This window comes from Echeneis naucrates, chromosome 17, assembly GCF_900963305.1.
Source record: "Echeneis naucrates chromosome 17, fEcheNa1.1, whole genome shotgun sequence".
NCBI classification, from domain to species: domain Eukaryota; kingdom Metazoa; phylum Chordata; class Actinopteri; order Carangiformes; family Echeneidae; genus Echeneis; species Echeneis naucrates.
The window spans coordinates 9,601,021-9,622,332 of record NC_042527.1 but is presented as its reverse complement, the minus strand read 5'-3'; the positions used below and the strand labels follow the sequence as shown (position 1 = coordinate 9,622,332).

Here is a 21,312-nt window from a genome sequence, read left to right as displayed (position 1 = left end):
TTTTTTGAACTGAGAATATGATGTAATGAAATTAATTCATGGGACTGAATCTTGACCTTTTTATGGACTACAAAATAATAAAAAGATCACTTATGTACAAAAATATGAATGCGCTTCTATTACATATATGTAGATTTTAGATACTATATTGAAACCTTATCTTATTTTTGAACAGTGTACCAGTAAGTACAGCCATATACAAATCAAATAGTGAAACAATGTTCTTTATGTATATGAATATTTGACAATGTGCCTTGTACATCACTGACAATATGCTTTGGGTACTTTATAAAATGCTGCATAAATCATTTGAAACTCTGAATTCCCAGGCCTACAAAAGTCTGAGTAAATAGTCTCAAACAGTTTAATGTCCTTGGACCAATATCAATGCAAGTTTGAGCTGAAGCTATCGCATTGACATCAAAAGGTTTAGGGTTTTACAAAATGTTTGCTCAAAAAAAAATTATTTGAAGGCATAAAATCAATTAGTCAAAATGAACCCAAAACCAACTATTCAGAATTTATCAACAAGATTGATACATCAAAAGGTCAGTTGCAAAAGTTCGACACTGACATAGGGAGGAAATTTCAGCTCCTGACTTTATTCATGACCCAACCAGGATTAATGGAAGTGACTGCCCTCTGCTGGCTGACATCCGTCATCAACCATCTCCTCAACTCCACTCCAGCATTTCAATTACGAAATTTAACCTCAACTTCAAAATGTAATCATGACTTCAATTCAACAAACAACAAGGTTGTTTCATCTTCTTTGTCTCTGGTGTATTCTCGCTGTTGTAGGTTGTGTGGATCCAAGAAAGTGACTGTCAAGACTCCAGCAACTTCTGCAGGCTGAGCTCAGCTGTTTACTGGCCAGGAAATAAACATGGCTTCAGCAGGATGCCTCCATATGGCTCAGCACAGGAGAGCCTGACTTCACTTTTTAATCTGTCAGCAAAGAATCAGTGCGTGCCCAACGGAAAAAGCTCTGCCAGCACAGTCAGTCAGCCATGTACTTCGCCATGTGGGGCCTGGTTCAGACATCTCAGAGCATCTTACTGCTGCCTGGCATGACGTGGCACTAACGAAGGAGTTTGCAAATATGTACAAAACATTGCTGATTTCCTACAGGACAAGATGAACCACATGTCAAATGGGCAGGGTCTCGTTACTGACATGCTTTTGGGAGTCAATGTGGTTTGAGTTCATCGTGATAAAGTGGTACATTGTTTGAGTTCCTCTGCCACAGCTATGTTTCCTGTTACCTGCAAAAGAAATGGGAAACCTGTAATCAAAGCGACCTTGGCTTATACAGGAGATCTCATGTCCTTCAATCTGTTAAGAAGCACAACTCAAGTAAATAGGAGTAAAAGGGCCTAAAGTTGTAAAGTACAGAATTGGAATATTTGCAAATATTTAATATTCAATATCTTCTCACGATAACAGAGTTAGCTCTGCTATTGTGAGAAGATTATTATTAACCATGACTACTTACTGTTATTGATAAAAATATACACATTAAACTTTTGACCTCTCTAAAAGCATATGTTAATATATACAGACAGGTGACAAATTAAGAAAACAGCCAAATACATGAGTAGTGAAAGATCCTTTCACAGGGCTCCACTGTCTGCTCCTGTGATGCTTGTGAATTAGTCCAGAGTTGGATATTACATTAAATGATTGGATGAATAGCAAAATAATGCCAGTCATATGCTGTGGCCTTTAGGTCCCACACCTGACTGTACATTTTATATATTATATACAATGTTTTATAAGAATGGTGCCCATCCTTCTATCAGAGCTCAGACATTGGTAGAATAAATGCTAAAGTATACTGAAGCTGTTTTGGCAACACATCAGAGCTCAATAACTTACTGGTAGATTTATTGTTGGTTTCTCCTTCAATTTGTCACCAGTCTGAACAGTTTTAACAACATAATCCCTGGTGACTGTAACCCTGCTGGAATGTCTTTGTTGTCTTTCGCTCGCATGGCCGTTGTGAACCTGCCAAACTACTCTGTTAAAGTATAATCTAATCAGCGAGTAATGGGTTGAAAAGTTGCCAAAACCAGTTGAAGCCGTCGAACATATTTTCCACAACAGACTTCCTTCTAAGAATTCGTCTTGACTCACTCTTTGTGGTGATGAGAAAGCTCAGCCAGGGCTCCCAAAGAGTTCAGCTGCTCCTCCAGTGCTGTGATCTTTAACCCAACGTACCCAGACGTAAACAGAAGCAGCACAATTCTACAAACACACAAAATAATGTCCTGAATGCCTTGGATTCTTACAGTTTTCCACAACCATGCATCTTCACTCAAAAAGTGAAAGCACACTCTGAGCACGAAGTGTGTGACGAGAACAAATTGTTCAGTCCTAACAATATATATATATCAGTGAGATCTATCTGTGTGGAGCCTGAGTGAATGTTGTCTGAAAACATTTCTATATTTGAGTTGTCTCAAGGTTTAAATATTTTTCTTTCTTTGAGAGATTTCAGCCAATTCAAAACAAGGCAACATGCTGTATTTGTTTGTGTATCAAGGACTGTCTGATAGACTGTTAAGAAGTTCTGCTGGATTCTAAAGAAAACAAGCGTTTATTAGCTTGCAATTTTTTTTTTTTACTTTTTTTTTTTTTTTATTTAGATGCAACATTTTGAGTTGTTCGGGTCAAATAACTAGAAACCTGTACTGAGGGGATGGCTGCCTCAAATCCTTGCTCAAGGTATAAATGTTGCTAATATCTATTTTAAACGTGTTTATATTCCTTTCCCCTAAAGAGGTTTTAGCAACAGTAGTCACCCACCTTTGTAGTAACCATCATGGGTACGGGCAGAGGAGAAAGAATGAATCAGAAGCTTAATTACAATAGAAAGTCTATCTATTATATCACTACGTTATTTCTGGTGCATTAAAATGTGTGTGATATTTTCTTCTCGTTTCTGGTTCAGACAAAATACATGATATACATTTTATAGTCAATGATTTCTAAAGTGAGCATTTTCTTTGTATATAAAGTAACCACTAATAAAATGGGTGAAATGAAATAGAAGTAGTGGCGATAAAAATGGTGCCGTTTATCTCTGAAACAGAAATATGAAAGGGAAACAGCGAAGCGCCTAAAGTGCTGTAATTGCATCAGTGTAGTTTTGATACATAAAAGCACTGGAGGTCAAGCAGAGAGCCTGGGAGAGATATGAACACTCACAACACCATGTAGATGTAGAATAGGGTGCTGAGATTTCTCATTTCTCTGTAGAAGAAGAACGGTGTGACCTTCTCAGTCAGCCTCCCGATCCAGGTGTCATCTGCTCAAGACAAAAACTCTCAGCTCCTCGTTCTATAATGGTGCTTTTCTCTGTGACTTATGGGTAATTTGAGGAGATATTTCATTACGTCTATGTTCGTTTGGGAGATCTTCATCTATTAAGCTGCTCTGCCGAGTGGAGCTGTCTCTTGTTGGATCTAAAAAATACAAATGTGTTAAAATGGTATTGCTTTGTTGTTTCAGCATGGCAATGAAAGTCTCAGTATCACTATCTCAATAGAGAAGTGTAACTTAAGAGCTAAAGTCATTCTTGAAAAAAAGAAGAAAAAAAACCAAAACCCTGATAAACAAAATTTGTTGGTGCACAAGATGTATGAAAGCATTAACCAGCAGTGGTTACTCAGATCTACACTTTCTTTCACCTTCACTGGACGACTGAAATGGAGGAAAGCTGCTGTTTGAATTGATGCTGTTTGATCGTGTCAGACGAGGACGCTCTACAGTCTCCTCAAAACTGGACTGACTGGAGACCTGGAGCCAAGGACAGGGATGCAGAACAGTTAGTAAGAGTTCGGTCATTACGCTTTGTGCACTCATGTTCTTTCACATCTCACCTGATCATGATCCATGTCGTTCTCCACAGAAGAGGCAGGGGGGCTGCTGTTCAGACTTGTCTCCTGCTTGAGACAGACACAGAAATGCTGATTGAGCAAAAAAAAAAAAAAAAAGGCCCTTTGCTTGAGAAACGATTGCCTTTAGGTGCATGCAGACTGAAGCGAGTGCGTACAGTACCTGTACATGGGAGCGCATACTTTGGAGGAGTCTGTAGCATTTATCACGGTTCCTGAAGGACATGAATGAGTGCTGAGAGAGAGAGGGGGGAAAAAGCCAGAGAAAGGGTTCAACCTGGAGCAAAAGCAGCTTGATTAGTTGCTGGCTTCACGGCGAGCAACACTGTTTCTGTCTTTAGCAGTTTACACACAAAAAAACCCAAACCAGTTTCTCTTAAAAGTCGACTGCTATTGTTATTAATGAATAGCTTATATAGTTTAAACTAAATTAATAATAGCCCAATCAACCCAAGAGTGAAACGCATAACTGCCTGATTATTCCTGTCTACACGACTGATCTCTCACAAAAAAATGTTAGAATCTTGAAAAACCTTAAAACCATTGGCTTTGAATTCTCTGGGTAGGAGGTTCACCAGCAGAGAGGATATTTGTTTTAAAGGAGATTTTATGATGACAATTTTCTGAGTTTGATGATGTCCCCGAGCACCTTCGGGGGCTCATTATGCAAATACAATTACTCTGCACGCCCCTAATGTAACAATAGATGGCAAATTGTTATACATTTTCCTCAGAGGACTTTTAGAATAATATTATAAATGCTAAAAAAAGACCTTTTCTCCATCAGCAGTTTGGATCGACAATGAGGACAAAGCTGAGTTATGTTTCCTCACTTCCTTGATGCTGGATGCTCGAATCACCACCTACAGTGTGTTGAGAGAGAAAATGGTGGAGTATAAAGTGGAGAGCTAATGTTAACACTAGTTGCTTTGTTACAACTGACAGAAGACTGCTGTGCTGAACCAAACTGTGACAAAAAATTAATAACACATTAGTTCAATTGGGCTGGGTTGGGATTTTGGGAGTTTGAGAAAACCTGAGTTGTGTCATCGCTTTTTAGCACATTTCAGCGTTAATTACTCGCATCAGTGTGAATTGGGTTGCACTGTAATGCATGAGAGTGTGTCACCTTGGTGTCTTTGAGCAGCACCGATGAGTAGAAACACACATGGTTCTTAGATAGAAAGAGTTTTCCATGATAAAGCACCTCCTTCTGCAATGCACAGGTGAAGACTGCAACATAGACAAACAAATACACACACACACACACACACACACAATCACGATTAAAATTATCAGCGTGTGCTTCTTCATTGGAAAATTGCACCATGCCACTGAGACACGCCTGCTAAATAATTTACCAAACTGTTTCAGCTCATCATTTATGACAGTGAAAGTGAAAAAAGGAGTAAACATGAAGTGGCTTCCATAATCGATATCAACAAACAGACACTGGAGCTCAGCTCAGCTTACTATGTGTCAGGTTCTCCCCCGTGGGTATCTCTGGAAACAGCTTGTGTAAGTTTTTATTGTGCTTCAGGAAGCACTGTGGGGAGAAAATATTGAAGTGTTAATGTTGAAAAACTGAGGGAGCCACAAGAGTGAAGCAGCACAACATAAACAAGGAGCAGAAAGTTACTGTGCACACTGATTATAACTTACACACACAAACACACTTACCTGATTGCTGACAGAATCGCTTGACTGCTCGAAGCTCTCCTCTGTTATGGTCTGTGTCCTACGCAAGCACAAGAGTTCAGATGCATCACCGACACGTGTGGTGTAATCTATCTGACTCTACGAATGGCATGTAGCGTTGGGTTATACCTGACGTCGGAGTGACCAAGCTCTTGAAGCCGCAGTTGATCTTCGTCCAGCACCTGGTGAGACTTCTTGTTGCTGAACTTGTTGTTTCTTCTTACACTGAGGCCTCCAACTCCATTCAGAGAGCTGTTTCCCAAAAAAAAAAAAGCAGGAGAGAGAATCAAACCTAATAAACCCCCCCGCAAACACAACATATCAAAATACAAATGAAATGAAACCAACTAGGCTTTTGTAAATATTAACTGTTGCAGGATAAGTTGGCTATTTTCCCTTTCAGTGCTTCAACTGAGGGCAGATTTTCCACAGATGCATGTAGATCATTCACACACAGACAACCAAAGAAGGACTTTCTCTTGTGCAGCATCGTCGGTCTGCTTGACTGAAGGATTAACTGCTACAAGAAGTGAATATACTTTTATTTATGAATCCAATCTAACATCCCTGCTGGCCTGACAACTTTATTTACATGAAAGTAAAAGTTAGACCTGCTCCAAAGCGCTTTAGAAAAACCTGTGGTGAGTCTACACACTCTGGGCAGTGAACTCAGGACAATAGCGCCCAATTTATAAACAAAAAACACAAACACTGGCCAAAAACAACAATATGTCACACCTGGTGTTTAGAGTGGGGCTTATTTGGACTGTCACTTATGGATTAAGATGCTGAATTTTAAAAAGTACTGACATAGACATATAATTTAGAAAAGCAGAAAAATATTCATACTCACAGTGAACTGTCCAGTGAGAACTTCCTGCCTAGTTTCATAGTCATGATGGAAAATCAAATCTTCCCAGCGAGCGTCACATCCAAACGTTGAGATGCAAACAGGGCAGATCTATAGCTGTCTGGTTCACAGAAGTTTTACTTTCCTTTACAGAAAGTTGTCATGAAGCAGCAGGTGGCATGAAACAAAGGCAGGTACAGCCCAGTTTTAGGATTGGCTAATTGTTGTGAACCAATCAGCTGCAGGAGGTGGAATTTTTCACTGCAACAAAACCAATGAGTGACAGCAGGCGTAAAAGGCACGCCAGTAGACAGCTTCCTCTGCTCATGGTAACAGTTGCTATGGGCGGCACCCAACCTATCTTGCCCTTCTTACATACTTACATATACACACACACACACACACACAAGTATTCAGAAACATGTCATGTGCTTGGTAAGTCTGCTGCCCTGCAACCTGCTCAGCCGGCACTGATCCACATCAGCAGATGACAAAAGCACAGATTAAAATATGACAACAAACAGCAGCTATGCGAAGAACTGGTTTGCACACAGTTTCATCACTATCTCTCACTATGAAAAAGCACATAAAGTGAAATAGTTCACATATCCACATTGCAGACATTCCTTCATTTCTGTTTCTTGAAGAAACAAAAATTCATTTTAAAAAAAGACATGTATGCTTTTGTGCACGATATGACACAAAAACAGAGTCAGTTTAAGCTTTGTTAGTATTTCAGGTGCTGGAGCCAGTCTGAGTTTATGTCCTGGGTGAGGGTGGATTCAGCCTGGACAGGCTGCCAGTCCATCGCAGAGACAAACAATCATTCACACCTACGGGCTGTTTAGAGTTTCTGATTAACTTGGAGGTGCGTGTTTTTGGACTGTGAGAGGAAACCCATGCAGCCACAGGGAGAACATGCACAGAAAGGCTTCAGGCTTGGCAGTCTTGCTCTGAGGCACCAGTGCTAACCACCATCCCACTGTGCTGCCCTATATGAATTCTTTTTTTCATGTTTTCATATTTGCACAGCAGGTAGAAAACCCATTACGTTCCGTAAATGATTAATCATTTTAAATATGGACACAATGTACATCAATCCATATTGTGTAATCTGTGTAATCAGAGTCACATCATGATGTGTTCAGATGCTGCTCTGTCATAACACAACTTATCCCTCCAGATGTACTTTCGCTTTACTGTGCCTCCCTCACTCACCCTTTGCCTCTGTTTGCAGCTCAAAAGCATTTGCTTTTGTGAAGATTTAAAATCACCTATAATATATTTGAAGAAGCGAAGGAATTTTTTATTTCTCATACTGTATTTCGGCTTGTAAGGAACTGAGGGTGATAAATGTAAGATGTGAGTTATAACCTTACTCATAGAACTGTTTGGGAAAATAATTAAAGGGGCCCTGAAGAAATATTTTCAATATCTGGATGACTTTAATTAGACATACTGCACACACACCGTGACACCATAGTGATGCAGCATTTTTAGATGAACATTGTATATCTTGCTCAGGATTAATTGCCTGGTTAGAACAGAGAAACATGAGTTGACTCAAGGAAATCGGCACCCTGTGAAGCTGAAGATGAGTAAACTCTGCTATCTGCATAAAAACAAAAGGTTAAAGTATAAAACTCGAGTTGGGACATGTGTAGGCTAATCTCAGCCCTTCTCAAGAGGGAAATATTACAAGTTACATCATGAAAACCCTCAAATAGATATTCAGGAATCATCTCGTGACAGATAGAACAGTAAACATTTTGTAAGCTTGTTTTCTGGGCCAATTCAAGGAAGTATCAGATTAAAGGATGAGGAAGTGCTACCACAGTGATAAGGAACATATTGCACTTGATGTTGTGATGTGAACTTTGAACATACAAAAGACTAGTTATATCCTGCACGTGGGACTGAAAAGTCAAAGATTACAACACAACTATGATAACGATGATATGACAGAGATGCATCCACAACAGATTGGATCTCCTCATGGGTGTGTGTGTCTTGCTGGACTGAAAACCCAGACTATCAACAATGCTTTACATGTCTCAATCAAAAATGTTAATGGGTGACTGTTCTGATAATAAAGATTAGAGAAGTGAAAAAGCTAAAATGCTTAAAATTACGTTTCACCATTCACTTAATCAAAGAAAACTATTTATCTTCTTCTAGTTCTTTTAGAGTCTGTCTGTGCAGCATTTCATTTATTCACTTTTTTTGGTTTTTTCTGTACTGCAAGCAAACAGTTAATTTCATCTGCTGAAAAAGACCACTAGGCCTGGGTCATAGGCGTGGAATGTTAATATAAGAGCATTAAATCGGGAGTTTGATATTATGGGGAAAAAAAAATAAAGATTTGGACTTGAATTTCCAGCCAAGAGTTCAATGAGATTGATACAGTTCTCTCTATAATCTGCCCAGCAGTTAGTAAACTTGGCTGGCTCACAGACTGGAAACAGCGGGATCAGCCAACTTTCCTGATGTGATTAAGTTTGCCTAGCAGCACCTTAATTATCCATTCACTAAAAAGCATGCAGTAAGTCATAATATCTATAGAAAACTGGATGTGCAAAAGCTATTGTTTCAATTGGGTTATCTTTGGACAAACAGAGATAGTGCACCCCAAAATAACCCTAACCCTCAATGTGCAACTGTAATCATGTCACTGCCTCATCATAACCCATGTCAAAAAATCTGTACTCAAATATATCTCTTCAATATAACTGAAGGGAAGAGAAATGTGACAAATTTCGTGTCACAAAGTTAATCCACAATATTTTGTCTGATATTACTGTAATGATACTGTCGAATTTCCTTCCAGTTAAGTGGCTCCAAAAAATTTCACCCATTTGTGGAAAAGAAGGCAGCATTTAAATGAAGCTACTGACCATTTTCCAGGTGGCGTTTTGTGTGCACATCACCGTGACGTTAGAAGGTTTTACTTTATGGCTGCTTTGGCCTCATCTAGTGGAAGAGAAGTGAACAACACAAAAAGGACAACCATCCCCCCCCCAAAAAAAAAAAAAAAAAAAAAAAAAACCAGCAACCAAGCAGTTCATTGTGCTGTATATCCAATCATCCTGCTTTTAATACAAAGTCAAGATAAAATATCTACATCCATGGTTTGAAAGGAAAGAACAGGTACATAAGTGAGGAGGATGGCATCATCAGAGCTGGCCCTCAACACATTTCAGATTATGCTTTGTGTGTGCGCCTTTACATTTCTCCTGACACAATAATCATTAGAAATTGAAGGAATATCATATTTCATATATGTCACACATTATCAAGACTTCAGGACCACACATAAAGTTCATATCAGAATAATTTCAGGTTTAAACAATAACTTTGAGGGTGTTTGTAGCTGGGTACGTCATACCCATTCTCTTTCAAAAATACACTTGCTACCATGTGCTCTCCAGCAAACTAAATAACAACAACTTTCAGAGGTTTTCATCAATAAGTCTGCTCTATAAATCTAATTTCTTTGATGCCCCTAAACCTATCACGTTTGGGTGGGTCGTACCTCTCACCCCACCACGGCTGTTGCTATGGAGGTCGAGGGGGAAGGGCATTAAAAGGGCATCACTGTAAACTTAAACTATGTCTGCCTCTAATGTACATCTCTAACTAAGACATCAGTAATCAGTATCAAATAAGACCCTACACAGAGGGCATACTTTATAATAATAAAGCAAAATAAAAAAGCACCAAAAACTGACAAATAAAAAACAAAAAACAAACCCAAAGCAAAACAAAACCAAACAGTGACAATATGACAATATCATTCTTTAACATTGGCTTGCAAAAGAAACAAGTAAACAACATCTTATAGGTTATAGTTTCTAGATATCCCAAGTAAATCAATAAAAAGAAACATAAAAAGTAACAAAATAGAAGAATAAATATTTTTAAAAAATTATGTGAAATAAATATGACAAAGTGAACGATAACAATAAGGCTTTTTTTGCGACAAGAAGAACTACATCACATCCCATGTTATATCTTGTGCTCAGACATATGTAACTGTACTTTATAGGACTCCAGTGAGACTGTATGTACAAAACTGTGAAATCGCCCGAGATGTCTGATACACTGGAACATCGCTGTGCTCTTCAATCACCACGTGGGACCAATTCTGATTATATGACAAGTCAAGAGGAGATGTATATCAATATCAAGGACTTGTGCTGTTGTACTGGAATTAGATGGAGGGGGAAACATCAATCAGTTAAGTTGGGGTGTTCTGTACAGTGTGGTTTAAATGTAGGTGGAGGAGGGGAGAGGTGATCATGACCAATGCGCTGATTGTTTTTTTGGATTTCTCTTATTAACTTTCATTGGCTGAATTAGTAAAATATCAGCGCAATTTAACTGCAAAGTGGTGCAATTCACGTGGGTAAGCTTCTGAGGAGGATTACCAAGGAGGCAACTTTCATCCTCGAGTTAAGATGCTGTATGACAACAGAAGTTTAGCACACCACGTATGAGTATTAGGCAACATGTTAAAACACAAGAAATCACCGTAAGGCAAAGACATACAGTAAAAAGACAGAACAACCTGCAAAACCGGGCTGACAGTAAAAAAAAAAGAAAAGAAAAGAAAAGAAATGGGATTGAAGATCATTTCTTTCATTAGCATTTCCTTCAATAAGCCACTGTTGAACTGACACAATGGGACTGACATCAAGAGAATCTGAGCTAGAGGATGAACAAGGACTACAGCAAATAGCAAGCAAGCATTGTTGAATGAAAGATGCTCCGGGCTACAAATCTAAACCCAGTTGAGGCTATGATGGACTCTAATCACTGTTCTGAGGCCAGCTATAATGGCGTGAGGACACAACCGGGGGAGTGTGAACCGATCCTTGGCCAGCGTTTTAGATTGGCCTCTTGTCTGACTTTGTGCTAATGCTGGATGAAAGACGGAGCCATCTCTCCCTGTAGGCCACCGCTCATGTTCACGCTGCATGGTTTCTCTTGGCACTGTGCGTTGGATAAACGAGCATCCACATGCTTCTCCAACAGTCCTAGGGTGGTGAGTCTGTACCGTAGGCTTCTGCTGCGGCATAGCCTAGGCGTCTGCTTTAAAGTATGATCTGAACTACCCGTGGTAGCAGTGGGAAGCTTTGACTCACAAACACACAGAAATGTTCACCTTTGCACTTTGCAACCCTTTAGTACACCAAACCAATAGATACAAAGTTGAGGATAAAAAGCCCATTTAGGGTGCAGCAAATATCCAGGCTCTTTGTGTTTTAAATGTTGTCGTTTTTTTTTTTTTTAATCTTTTTTTTATATATTTTATACACATATAGTATCATATTTCCTGTTCAGAAGCCATTTGTATTTCACTGGTTCATAATGGAGATAGCTGACCACAACACACATGTATTATACGTCCTTCACACTGGAACACTGAGGTAAGTATATGGATTACACATGGATAGTCTCCACACCTACCAGCTCCTCATAGGAGGTCCTGATGAGTGTGGGTGCAGTTAAACAAAGATTTCTTGTTGCTGTTTTAGTTGTTGCTTTTTGTCCTTGTTGGTGTGGAATCCCTCTCCCGGAAGAGGTTCAACGTTCATGTAATTTCAGGCTGTCATTCTCTTGTTTCACTTCTTTGTGAACCTCGAAGCAGAAAGATGGATAGGGGCCTCTTCACTTATGTTGCATAGTGGTCAAAGCTACCCAGGTACTCCAGAGCAGCCTGGTAGCAGAACTGGTACTCATCCTGCGTGAAACACAGACAGGAAATTCTTAATGAATTTAACGCTGGCTTCCCACAACTATTAGGCTGTCTTTTTAAATTACCCATGATAATTGTATTGTAAAAGGGCAATTATTAAATTATGACATAACTACATTTGTAATCCAGTCAGAAAAAATGCACTTGCAATGTATTTTCTTGTTCTGTACATTTTCGCAGTTTGATGAAAGTAAGCATTTATTTCCAACTGTGGATACTTTTGGATTGGAATTAAATTGTGAGTTAATACATTTTGTTAAAACCGATAATGAAATAAAGCAAATGTATTTCTATATATTATAGAAATATTATGAAAATAATATAAATGCCCATTGCATCATCTTACTCTAATTACAACATTGAGTCAAACTAAAAAAAATATGTTTTGATTATAAGTGAAAATCCTAATCCGGAGGAATTAATAATAAATATATCCAAGAATATGAGTCCGTATGATATTTCATTATATTCTCAAATCCCCCAACTGGGAAAAATTGTTTAGCATACAGGGTCAGGTCAAATAATTTTTCAAGTGTTCAATTAAAAATGTATTTTATATTAGCTTATTATCAATATTAATTTAGCCAAGAATAATGTGCCCTACTACCGAGCAGTAACTGTGCAGTGATTTGACACTCATGTCTCTGCCGTGTTTACCTCAGTCTGCACCATGGCTGGTCTCTGTGTCCGCAGCATTTTGACTGTCTGGAAGATGTCCACTGCCCCTTCGTAACGCATCCTCTCCAGGACAATACTCAGAGTGATGAAGACACCTGTCCGCCCCACGCCGGCACTGCAGGCATACAGTGAAACATTTGACTGTTGTTTACAGAGCAGCGCACAGAGAGCCTGCAAGGCCCAGTGCAATTATTGGGTAATTAAAAGGTAATTTTATTGTGCAATAACATACCTGCAGTGAACACTGATTGGTCCGTCCTGCCCAAACTGCTCCTTGGTTTTGTGTACTTGGCCTATGAAATCAATGAAGCCCTCTCCAGATTTGGGCACCCCTTGCTCTGGCCAATCAGTGAACTGGAACTGACGCACTGTTCGAGACTGGCCATCCTGAAGGAATAGGAAGTCAAAACAAGGACGCATAAATATGAGCTGTATCTGCTTTTCTTCTTAACCCAAATATCAGGATGTTTGATGAAGACTGAGACTCTGCAAAGTAATCTCCTTTGTACCTTGTAATGATTCCTGTTATCTGACCCTGGATCAGTGGCTGTGGTTAACTTGAAGCTGTAACGTCAGTGTGTCTGCTATTGTCAGCCACTCAGTACACAATTACATGTTTTCTCCTCTGCTCAGCCTTCTCGACTCCCCTTTAATGGAGATCAATAGCGTATCTGTTGATGTGGCGTCAGTGCAGGACAGGCTTAACTGGAGTTATCTATGAGTGGCACATGTGCACGAGCGGATGTGCATGCACATGTACGCGGTCTCTCTATCTCTCACATGAATGCATCGTCAAGAGAATCTGGAGACAGCATGGTTGAATGAGTAATCCTCGGCGGCTTGTCAATAGTACTAACCTGCTGTGTCACACTCATTCACATAGAAAACACACACTAACCAACGCACACTACTGATCAATATGACATGCTTGGCGCCACTGCTTCCTGACAGCACTGATGGATTGAGAGTGGAGCACAAAAGTCAAGGAGTGCCATGTTACATTGCCGTCTAAATACAACACACAACAGGAGAGCAGGTCTTTAAACAACACCAACATGAACTCACCCTGGCATCTGTAACTTTGAACTCCCGCAGGATGTACTGAGGCATGTTGTACTCCGCCATGGGGTCCACCACAAAATATTGGTACCTGGCCGAGCGCTCGGCAGGCCAGTACTGGTGGCACTTCTCCTGGGAGAGCAGAGCAGAAAAATGAGACATTGATCACATAGCGTACGTGGCTGCTATTGGCTGGGATTGGTGTGTAGACATTTTGTCCCTACCCGTCCCATTTCTCTCAGTTTAGTGAGCATGACCACTATAGTGGAGTTGTGTTCCCACAGCATCCTCCAGAAGTCCTCAGTCGTCTCAGCTAGAGGACCCTGGGTGGCGATATAGCCTCTCTGCTGCCTACAAACGGAAACGCGCACACACACACACAATATGAAGCCAGTTCATATTTATCTTGTTCCTTTGTCAAGCACAAGGGGGACAGGCTTCAGGCAAGATGAGAAACAGTAAAAGAATGTATGTGCAACCAATCTGAAAGTCTGAATCATCAGGTCTTCAGTGTCCACCCCCCTTCACCGGCACTGAGGCCAGTGAACCGTGGCAAGACAAACGGGGATTACATGTATACAGTAATGATAGATGTGACAAGACATGACAGGTGGGGGCACTGCAGTGAAGACCCATCCAAGTGGCTCACTCGTCCAGCCATCAAAAGAGGATGAGGGGGTCGGGTCATATTAGTGTTTGCTGGAGGAAGACCCACCTGTATCCATCTATGTAACTGGCGTTGATGTAGTCTGAACCCTCCAGGCCTCTGATTGGCTGGAGGCAGACGCGGGTGGTTTCGTAGGGCATGATGTTGACCAGCCGGTTCTTGAATTTGTTGCAAGGCAGGTTGGCTGTGACGAATCGGGACGTATGGGCTTTGGTGTTAGCAAGTCGCTGGACGAAGAGACAGTAAGGGTGCATGAGTAACTATAGTTTTATTTAATTCAAACAAATACATTTTATTAGATATGAAGTATCATAGATATATATTTTTTTATGCCTGGCTAGGTATCATACATATTCCATTCTATATTCCAAAATTTCCAATTTTGGGGGTGCATTAATCAAAATGAGACTTTTGTTAACAGATCTCTTTATTTTACATTTTGTTCTCTTCTTCTTTCCAAACTAAATTTAGGGATTTAATTGTATACACCATGCATCATATTTTCTGGGTGTTGAAAGATTTTCCCTAGATTCCTTCTTACCTTAAACTCCAGCTCCATCCCAGTGACATGCTCTCCACTTTCCACCTTGGACAGCTTCTGCATGTACGAGTACAGACTCCTGGCAGCCACCTCAGTGTTCCCGCAGGCCACGGCCTCCAGCAGGGCCTCGTGGATGAAGCTGTACTGGTCCTCGGTTTGTACCATGTAGTTCCTCTGTGAGCGCATCAGAGTGACGTGACCATAGATGTCCACGGTTCGCTCGTGTCGAATACGCTCCAGCATGGCATCGATGACAATGAAACAGCCAGTGCGTCCAACTCCAGCACTGATGGGGAGGAGGGAATAAGTGAGGCGTGATGACTGATAGGGAAAATTTGGATTTTGGCAATTTATTCAAGGGAATAGTTTGACATTGGTATTTCCTTTTTTGAGCTGAAAGATACAGATTCATATGTGCGCTTTTTGTGCTCTCAGCCATTTTATCTGAATCTCAGTGTGTATTTATTTTTTTGCATTTAGTGTCCCCAGAATCTCCTCAAGGAACAAATAAGAGTTCCCAGCATGCAGACTTTCTGTACACATCTCAACCAAGCCATACAACAGATGAGAAGATTATACAACTCTTAGAAGAGGACTACTCTAGGGGCCTTTGAGAAGAAAATATTCTGTTGAAATTGAAAAAGCTCCTCTAACTCTTGGAGAGAAATAAATTCAAAGTTGATTTCCACAAGTGTAAAACAACAACGAAGTGGTTTTGTTTTGATTACCTACATCATAACTGTGTGTGTGTACCTGCAGTGAGCAATGATAGGTCCAGCATCAGGGGGGTTACAGGCTTTGACCCTGCGGAGGAAGTTGAGGAAAGGGGTGGGATACTCTGGCACACCGTGGTCTGGCCAGGCTGTAAACTGGAACTGACGCACCTCTCTCCTCTCACTGCTGCCACTCTGACATGAGAAACAGGAAAAAAGACTTCACAACCCTGAAGTTGTAATTACATTTGTACGAGAGAATCCTTTACTTTCATTACGTTATTGAGAAATATCTCCAGTGTCTTATGAACTTACAAACTTACAAATGGGTTCATGAAAAAAAACAACATACCACACTCTGAACAAACATAAATATTCCTACATCAGTCCAACAAACAACAAAGAAAAAAATCAGGAATAGCACTCCCTTGGCTGAGAACTTCATTTGCGTTATTTTCTACTCCAAGACATATCTCCCAACGTGATGTTTCGCAAAAATGATTTTAAGCAGTGCAATGCTTGGAAACTAAAGTTGGCCTAGTTTCTGTGTTTGAAAGTAGGCCACAGAGACACGCCAGTCTGATGCTCCTAGATTAGCCCTGTGCTATAAGAAAGTGCTCTGCCTCCAACAGTGATCAAATCTCAGCGTTTGACACATGGAGCTTGGCCTGGTTTGAGCATTCCATGAAGCCCAGACTAATCTATTACCCTCCAAGCATCCACATGTGCGGCTCTCGCAGTGCAAGCAGAAATTCATGATTACTCCAGTTGCTCCTCGTCCCTAACTGTAAACTCGAGAGATCAAAGCCGGTTTCCGTGGGTGTGACAGTAAATTAAACGGAAGAGAGGGCAGAGCGGTGAGCCAAGGGGGGAGCATTGAGGTAAAAGAGTGAAAGAATTCACCTTATGCAGGGAAAAGGTGCGAACGCAGAAGGTGGCCAGCTCCATCGTGTCCAGCAGCGTGACCTGGATCATACCGTATGTCTCCGTTCCCCGGCTCGGCCAATACTGATCACACTTTATCTACACAGGTTAGAGAGATGGGCCCATTATTTTTGGTCAGATTTGTGAAACAAGCAGCATCTAGAACTATACATTGCAGCTGGTATATAACAGTACTCCAGATAATGAGTGTTTTGAAAATAGGTCAGTAGGTAAAGTTACTCACTCGTGACTTCTCCTCAAGGCGTGTCATCATGACGACAGAGGCGGCCCGCTGCTCCCACACCATCCTCCAGAAATCCCCAAACGTCTCAGCCAGCGGCCCCTGTGTGGCGATGTAGGCATTCTGCTTCCTATAGCCATCAATGTAGTTGGCATTGATGTAGTCGCTCCCTAGGATACCTGCAAAATGAAACACTCGTGAGGCTCTTGCTGAACTGCGATCTAAGCGACACCTTCCTGAATGACATCAAACAGCCTAATGAACTGTTTCTGCTTCTGGCAGCGGCGGCTTCCAACAGACGGCTGCTGGGTGACTACGGACGACAACAAACAAACAAGGCTCTTTCGGTGTAAATTCATGAGCTACAGATTGAATCAATTCTCCCCCTTCTTGTTCTGTTGGACTGCTCGCTGCACTTGAATGCGCTTGCACTGTTTGTCAGTGTCATGCTACTGCACACAGGCCGTCTTGAGCACTGTTTACAATTTCTGATTTCATTCATCATGCAGCTCCCCTCCCACTTATCTGTCTCCCCTTCTTTGTGTTCACCTCCTCCTGAACACAAATGCACTCATACTCTACCATTAGAATCTCTAAGCATCTTCAACCTGCCTGTCCTTTACCTTCTATGGGGGCCAGGATGACTCTGGTGTGGTCGTATGCTATGACGTTGGCGTAGCGGTTTTTGGGCTTGTTGACCTCCAGGTTGGAGTGTTCCCAGGTGAACTGCTGACTTGGGTCAATGGACTGGGAAGAGGTAGCAAAGTACACACATATTAGCAGCAGTGGTGGTATATTAAGTTGTGCGCTTGAGGGTAATGGAAAGAGAGTGCACTGTAATGTTCACAAGTTGCAGCAATCAATGGCAGCACTAAATAAATCATGGATACAGTCTGCACACAGAGAAGCAAATGTTGAATGAGATTTGCTTTATGGGGTGGAAGCTTAACTGACTTAATAACTCTAAACAATCGGGATATTAGCTATATTTTCCGATGGAATAATAAGTTGCTTCTCACCTCGTACTCCTGGGAGAGACTGAGGTTGTCGTTTGCTTTCAGCAGCTCTATGTGCTTGGCCAGCTCGCTGATGGGGATGGGAGGATGGCTCATCATTCCTGAGCGACAAAAAGGTACAGAGGTGAAGCAAACTCCTACTGAATGACTGAAATGACTGCAGGCTGATATCACTCATATGCAAAGATGTGAAGATAATTATATAATCACAGAACATCACATATCATTAAGGAGCACGCTGAGGCAGAAAATCAATTTTGATCCATGTGTGAGGACAAAGTGAGGAGAGTCTTGTTTGTTTGTAAATTGCTTTTCTTTGATAAATTGCTTTCTATGTGATCAGAGAAGCAACGACTCAGAGAAAACAAACAGAGACAGAACACTAATTAGGGGGGTTGAGCTCACACACACACAGAGACACACACAGACACGCACACTCACACATAAAGAAAGCAACCTATGCCTCCTGCAGGCCTGAGCTTTCACAGCTATAATGAAAACCAAGGAGAGAGGAGAGAATTCTCCATTCAAAAAACAAAGTCACACCAATAAATCAAAGTAACTATGCATAAAGTTAAAGTGCAATCCATTTAACACCTATGTCAGGATGCATTCTTGATGTCTCTTGGATTGTACTGTGTTTCAGTGCTCAAGGAGAAGCATTCATGTCAATCTGCTGCTACATCTGTGAAAAACAAGCCTTGCTTTTTTCTTGTGCAACCTGGTGCTGCAGCACCCGCACGGCAAAATGCTCCTCCTGACCAAAATGACCTCAAATAACACTGGCTGGTTATGTTGAAAACAAATTTCATCTTTGCACAGCATTTCAAAGGCAGAAATCTTAGTAGATGGGGAGGGAGCCTTAAAGTTGCTGCCACAAGAGAGTTAAAAAATGCTATGTTTGAAAAAAGGAGCTGAAACACTTTATTCTGTGACTTTTATTTTCCTTTCCAGGAAGATATACATATATTTAAAAAAAAAAAAAAGACATTTATCTGCCGATTAAATAAAAAATGGCAGCATTTGACTTTTATATAACCTAGCAAGTAAAGTCTAAACCTTTATACTGTGGCGCACGGTGCTGAAAAATCGACACACTTTTTCCCCACCTTTCAACGAGCAAGCTTCTATAAACTGCAGCAACAAAGATATTGCGAGAACAGTGATTAAATTCCTTTAGCTTGCGTCTTTTTTGCATGCCTTTAATTGAATAGAAGAAGTGAAAGCGAAGCATTATTGGCCTGATGCCACAACCAAAGCAGCCGTGTTATTAGATCTTACTCAGCGGGGGTGAGGAATGGCAAAATCCATGTAGTTACTTCACAGCGGGGTTTTATTTGGTTATGCTGGTGAGAGCAAAGTCAATGCCTTTACAAATGATCACAGTTCACCCCGTGCATCCATCCATTATCTATACAGCTTATCGTCAGGGTCACAGGAGAATGGAGCCATTACCAGCTAACATTGGGCAAGGGCGGTGTGCACGTCAGCAGGTTATTACAGGGCCGTGGACTGTGTGGGGAAGCTGGAGTACTCGGAGAGAACCCAGGCAGGAACGTGGAAAACATGCACACGCAGAAACACAGAACCCAGAACCTTCTTGCAACGACAGTGCTAACCACTGGCCCACTGTTCCACCGCCTGTGACACACACTTTGGATAAATCATTAAACTGAATTCACGGACATGGAATGTGTAAATGTGTCTATGTCGATGGGATAACTGCAGTGTGGCATGTGGAATGTGAAATGTGGGCGAACGGAGATAATCAAATTTTGTCACACCGTTATGACTCAGCTGTGACTCAGCAAAGACTGCACTACTTGGGCAGCAGCCATTTTGATCCCAGAAAGGACTGGAAGATGCCAGGTACAGGTTGGATGTGATACGGAGGAGTACTTTCACAATCTTGTCTGTATAATCTTGCCGAGGTTAAAATTAGCTGCATGAATATTTCATCATCAAATGAAGAGCAATCAGTACATTTGACTATGCAGATATAAAGTGTGTGTTGGGTGCCATGCTTCATACCGGGAGTCTGGAAGTTGATGCGTCTCATCTCCACAGGGTCTGTTGGGTGATGGGCCATCATCTCTGCATTACTCAAGAGGCTCTTGGTTCCTGGTTCAGAATCCTTGCGCTTGCTGCTCAGACCCCCGTGAGTCAAGCGAGGAATTAGCATATGCAAAGAACCAGAGAAAAGCAGACTCAGTACTGACTCATCATTAGCATGACTACTTGATTTAAGTAAATAGCACATTAACAGATATGGTGTTTTATTGCTTTGTACAAGTTCTCTGGTGTCATGTAATTGCTGCGGGCTAAAACGAACAAAGAGCTTGACATTGGTTTAATCTTACCTGTCAGGTTTGCTGCTTCCAGTGAAACAAGAGCAAAGGACGGAATAATTAGAGGAAAAAAAGGAAGGAAACAGACAGTTTGTTAGAAAGAAAAAAATCAATGGTTCGCATCAGTATGCAAACACGTGATGGCTTGCAGCAGACATTGGAGGCCTACAACAGGCTTAGGCTGTTTGATAGATGTCTGAGGAGAAAGCAAACTCTGAAATTGGAACAAATTTGATGACTATCATGCTGAAAGTTGAGCATTGGTGCAATGGTTGCTGGACATTGAACAATTCTGGAAGATGTAATAACAGCCTGAGCTGTTGGCTTTGTGTAAGCACAAAGCCTAATAAACACAATTTTAATGTATCCTTCAAGAAAAAGGCTGGTAAAAATTTTAAATTATTGTTGACAAATCCTTACCACCATAACAAAGCGGTAAACAAATTGATGCTAGGCTGAAGAACCAGATATATATCATACACTTCCAGTGTTGACTACTAAACTATGACTGCATAAAAGCTGCACTTTTATGTTGCCACATTTACTAACATGGGCAATCTAGTTCAGTAAGTATGAGCCCCACATACTTATTGTTGCTGTCAATACACATTACAGCACCAAATATACAGTATTATAAGCCACTCTTAGTAATGGCTCCCAACTATTGCGCAATTTACTCCTCTTGGACTTGTGCTTACTTCAAACTACAAGCTGTTTTAGGAAATAATCAGTTTCAAAATGTATATATACACTTGTTGGACCATTGCAATGGTAGAATTTATTGACATTAAGACAACAAAAAAAAAAAAAAAAAAAAAAAAAATATATATATATATATATATTTAGACAAAAGCCAGCTGTAGCCTTTGAATAATAATCAAAGCTCCATTGGCATTTGCTTCATCTGCTGAGCAATAGTT

General features: G+C 40.8%; 2 protein-coding genes across 6 annotated transcripts in view; both read right to left on the bottom strand.

The window, feature by feature from the left end:
• Positions 1 to 44: 44 nt before the first annotated feature.
• LOC115057348 (GRAM domain-containing protein 2B) lies at positions 45 to 6,607 on the bottom strand. Of its 4 annotated transcripts, none has more exons than XM_029524407.1 (13): positions 6,451 to 6,607; positions 5,727 to 5,849; positions 5,580 to 5,637; positions 5,373 to 5,445; positions 5,029 to 5,132; positions 4,673 to 4,762; positions 4,063 to 4,134; positions 3,885 to 3,950; positions 3,693 to 3,801; positions 3,399 to 3,467; positions 3,211 to 3,310; positions 2,137 to 2,247; positions 45 to 1,265 (listed from the first exon to the last, which is right to left on the bottom strand). In XM_029524407.1, the coding sequence occupies exons 1-13, from the start codon at positions 6,492 to 6,494 to the stop codon at positions 1,262 to 1,264; spliced, it is 1,023 nt and encodes a 340-aa protein (XP_029380267.1). In that variant the 5' UTR covers positions 6,495 to 6,607; the 3' UTR covers positions 45 to 1,261. The 4 variants fall into 4 exon arrangements, with proteins under 4 accessions (XP_029380267.1, XP_029380270.1, XP_029380271.1 ...); XM_029524410.1 differs by having other exon boundaries at positions 3,885 to 3,947; XM_029524411.1 differs by having other exon boundaries at positions 5,373 to 5,448; positions 5,595 to 5,637.
• Positions 6,608 to 11,689: 5,082 nt separating this feature from the next.
• The window catches only part of ptprsb (protein tyrosine phosphatase receptor type Sb), a 60,036-nt gene continuing 50,413 nt past the window's right edge, over positions 11,690 to 21,312 (bottom strand). The window contains exons 18-31 of one of the 2 annotated variants that reach the window (XM_029525441.1): positions 20,405 to 20,416; positions 20,076 to 20,188; positions 18,048 to 18,145; positions 17,652 to 17,775; positions 17,032 to 17,207; positions 16,767 to 16,886; positions 15,904 to 16,058; positions 15,151 to 15,436; positions 14,658 to 14,836; positions 14,167 to 14,293; positions 13,949 to 14,074; positions 13,116 to 13,270; positions 12,863 to 12,998; positions 11,690 to 12,190 (exon numbers count right to left, since the gene is read on the bottom strand). In XM_029525441.1, coding sequence (XP_029381301.1) covers positions 12,122 to 12,190; positions 12,863 to 12,998; positions 13,116 to 13,270; positions 13,949 to 14,074; positions 14,167 to 14,293; positions 14,658 to 14,836; positions 15,151 to 15,436; positions 15,904 to 16,058; positions 16,767 to 16,886; positions 17,032 to 17,207; positions 17,652 to 17,775; positions 18,048 to 18,145; positions 20,076 to 20,188; positions 20,405 to 20,416 — 1,876 coding nt within the window. In that variant the 3' untranslated portion in view covers positions 11,690 to 12,121. The remainder of the gene's footprint in view (positions 12,191 to 12,862; positions 12,999 to 13,115; positions 13,271 to 13,948; positions 14,075 to 14,166; positions 14,294 to 14,657; positions 14,837 to 15,150; positions 15,437 to 15,903; positions 16,059 to 16,766; positions 16,887 to 17,031; positions 17,208 to 17,651; positions 17,776 to 18,047; positions 18,146 to 20,075; positions 20,189 to 20,404; positions 20,417 to 21,312) is intronic. The other variant, XM_029525440.1, reaches the window with a different exon arrangement.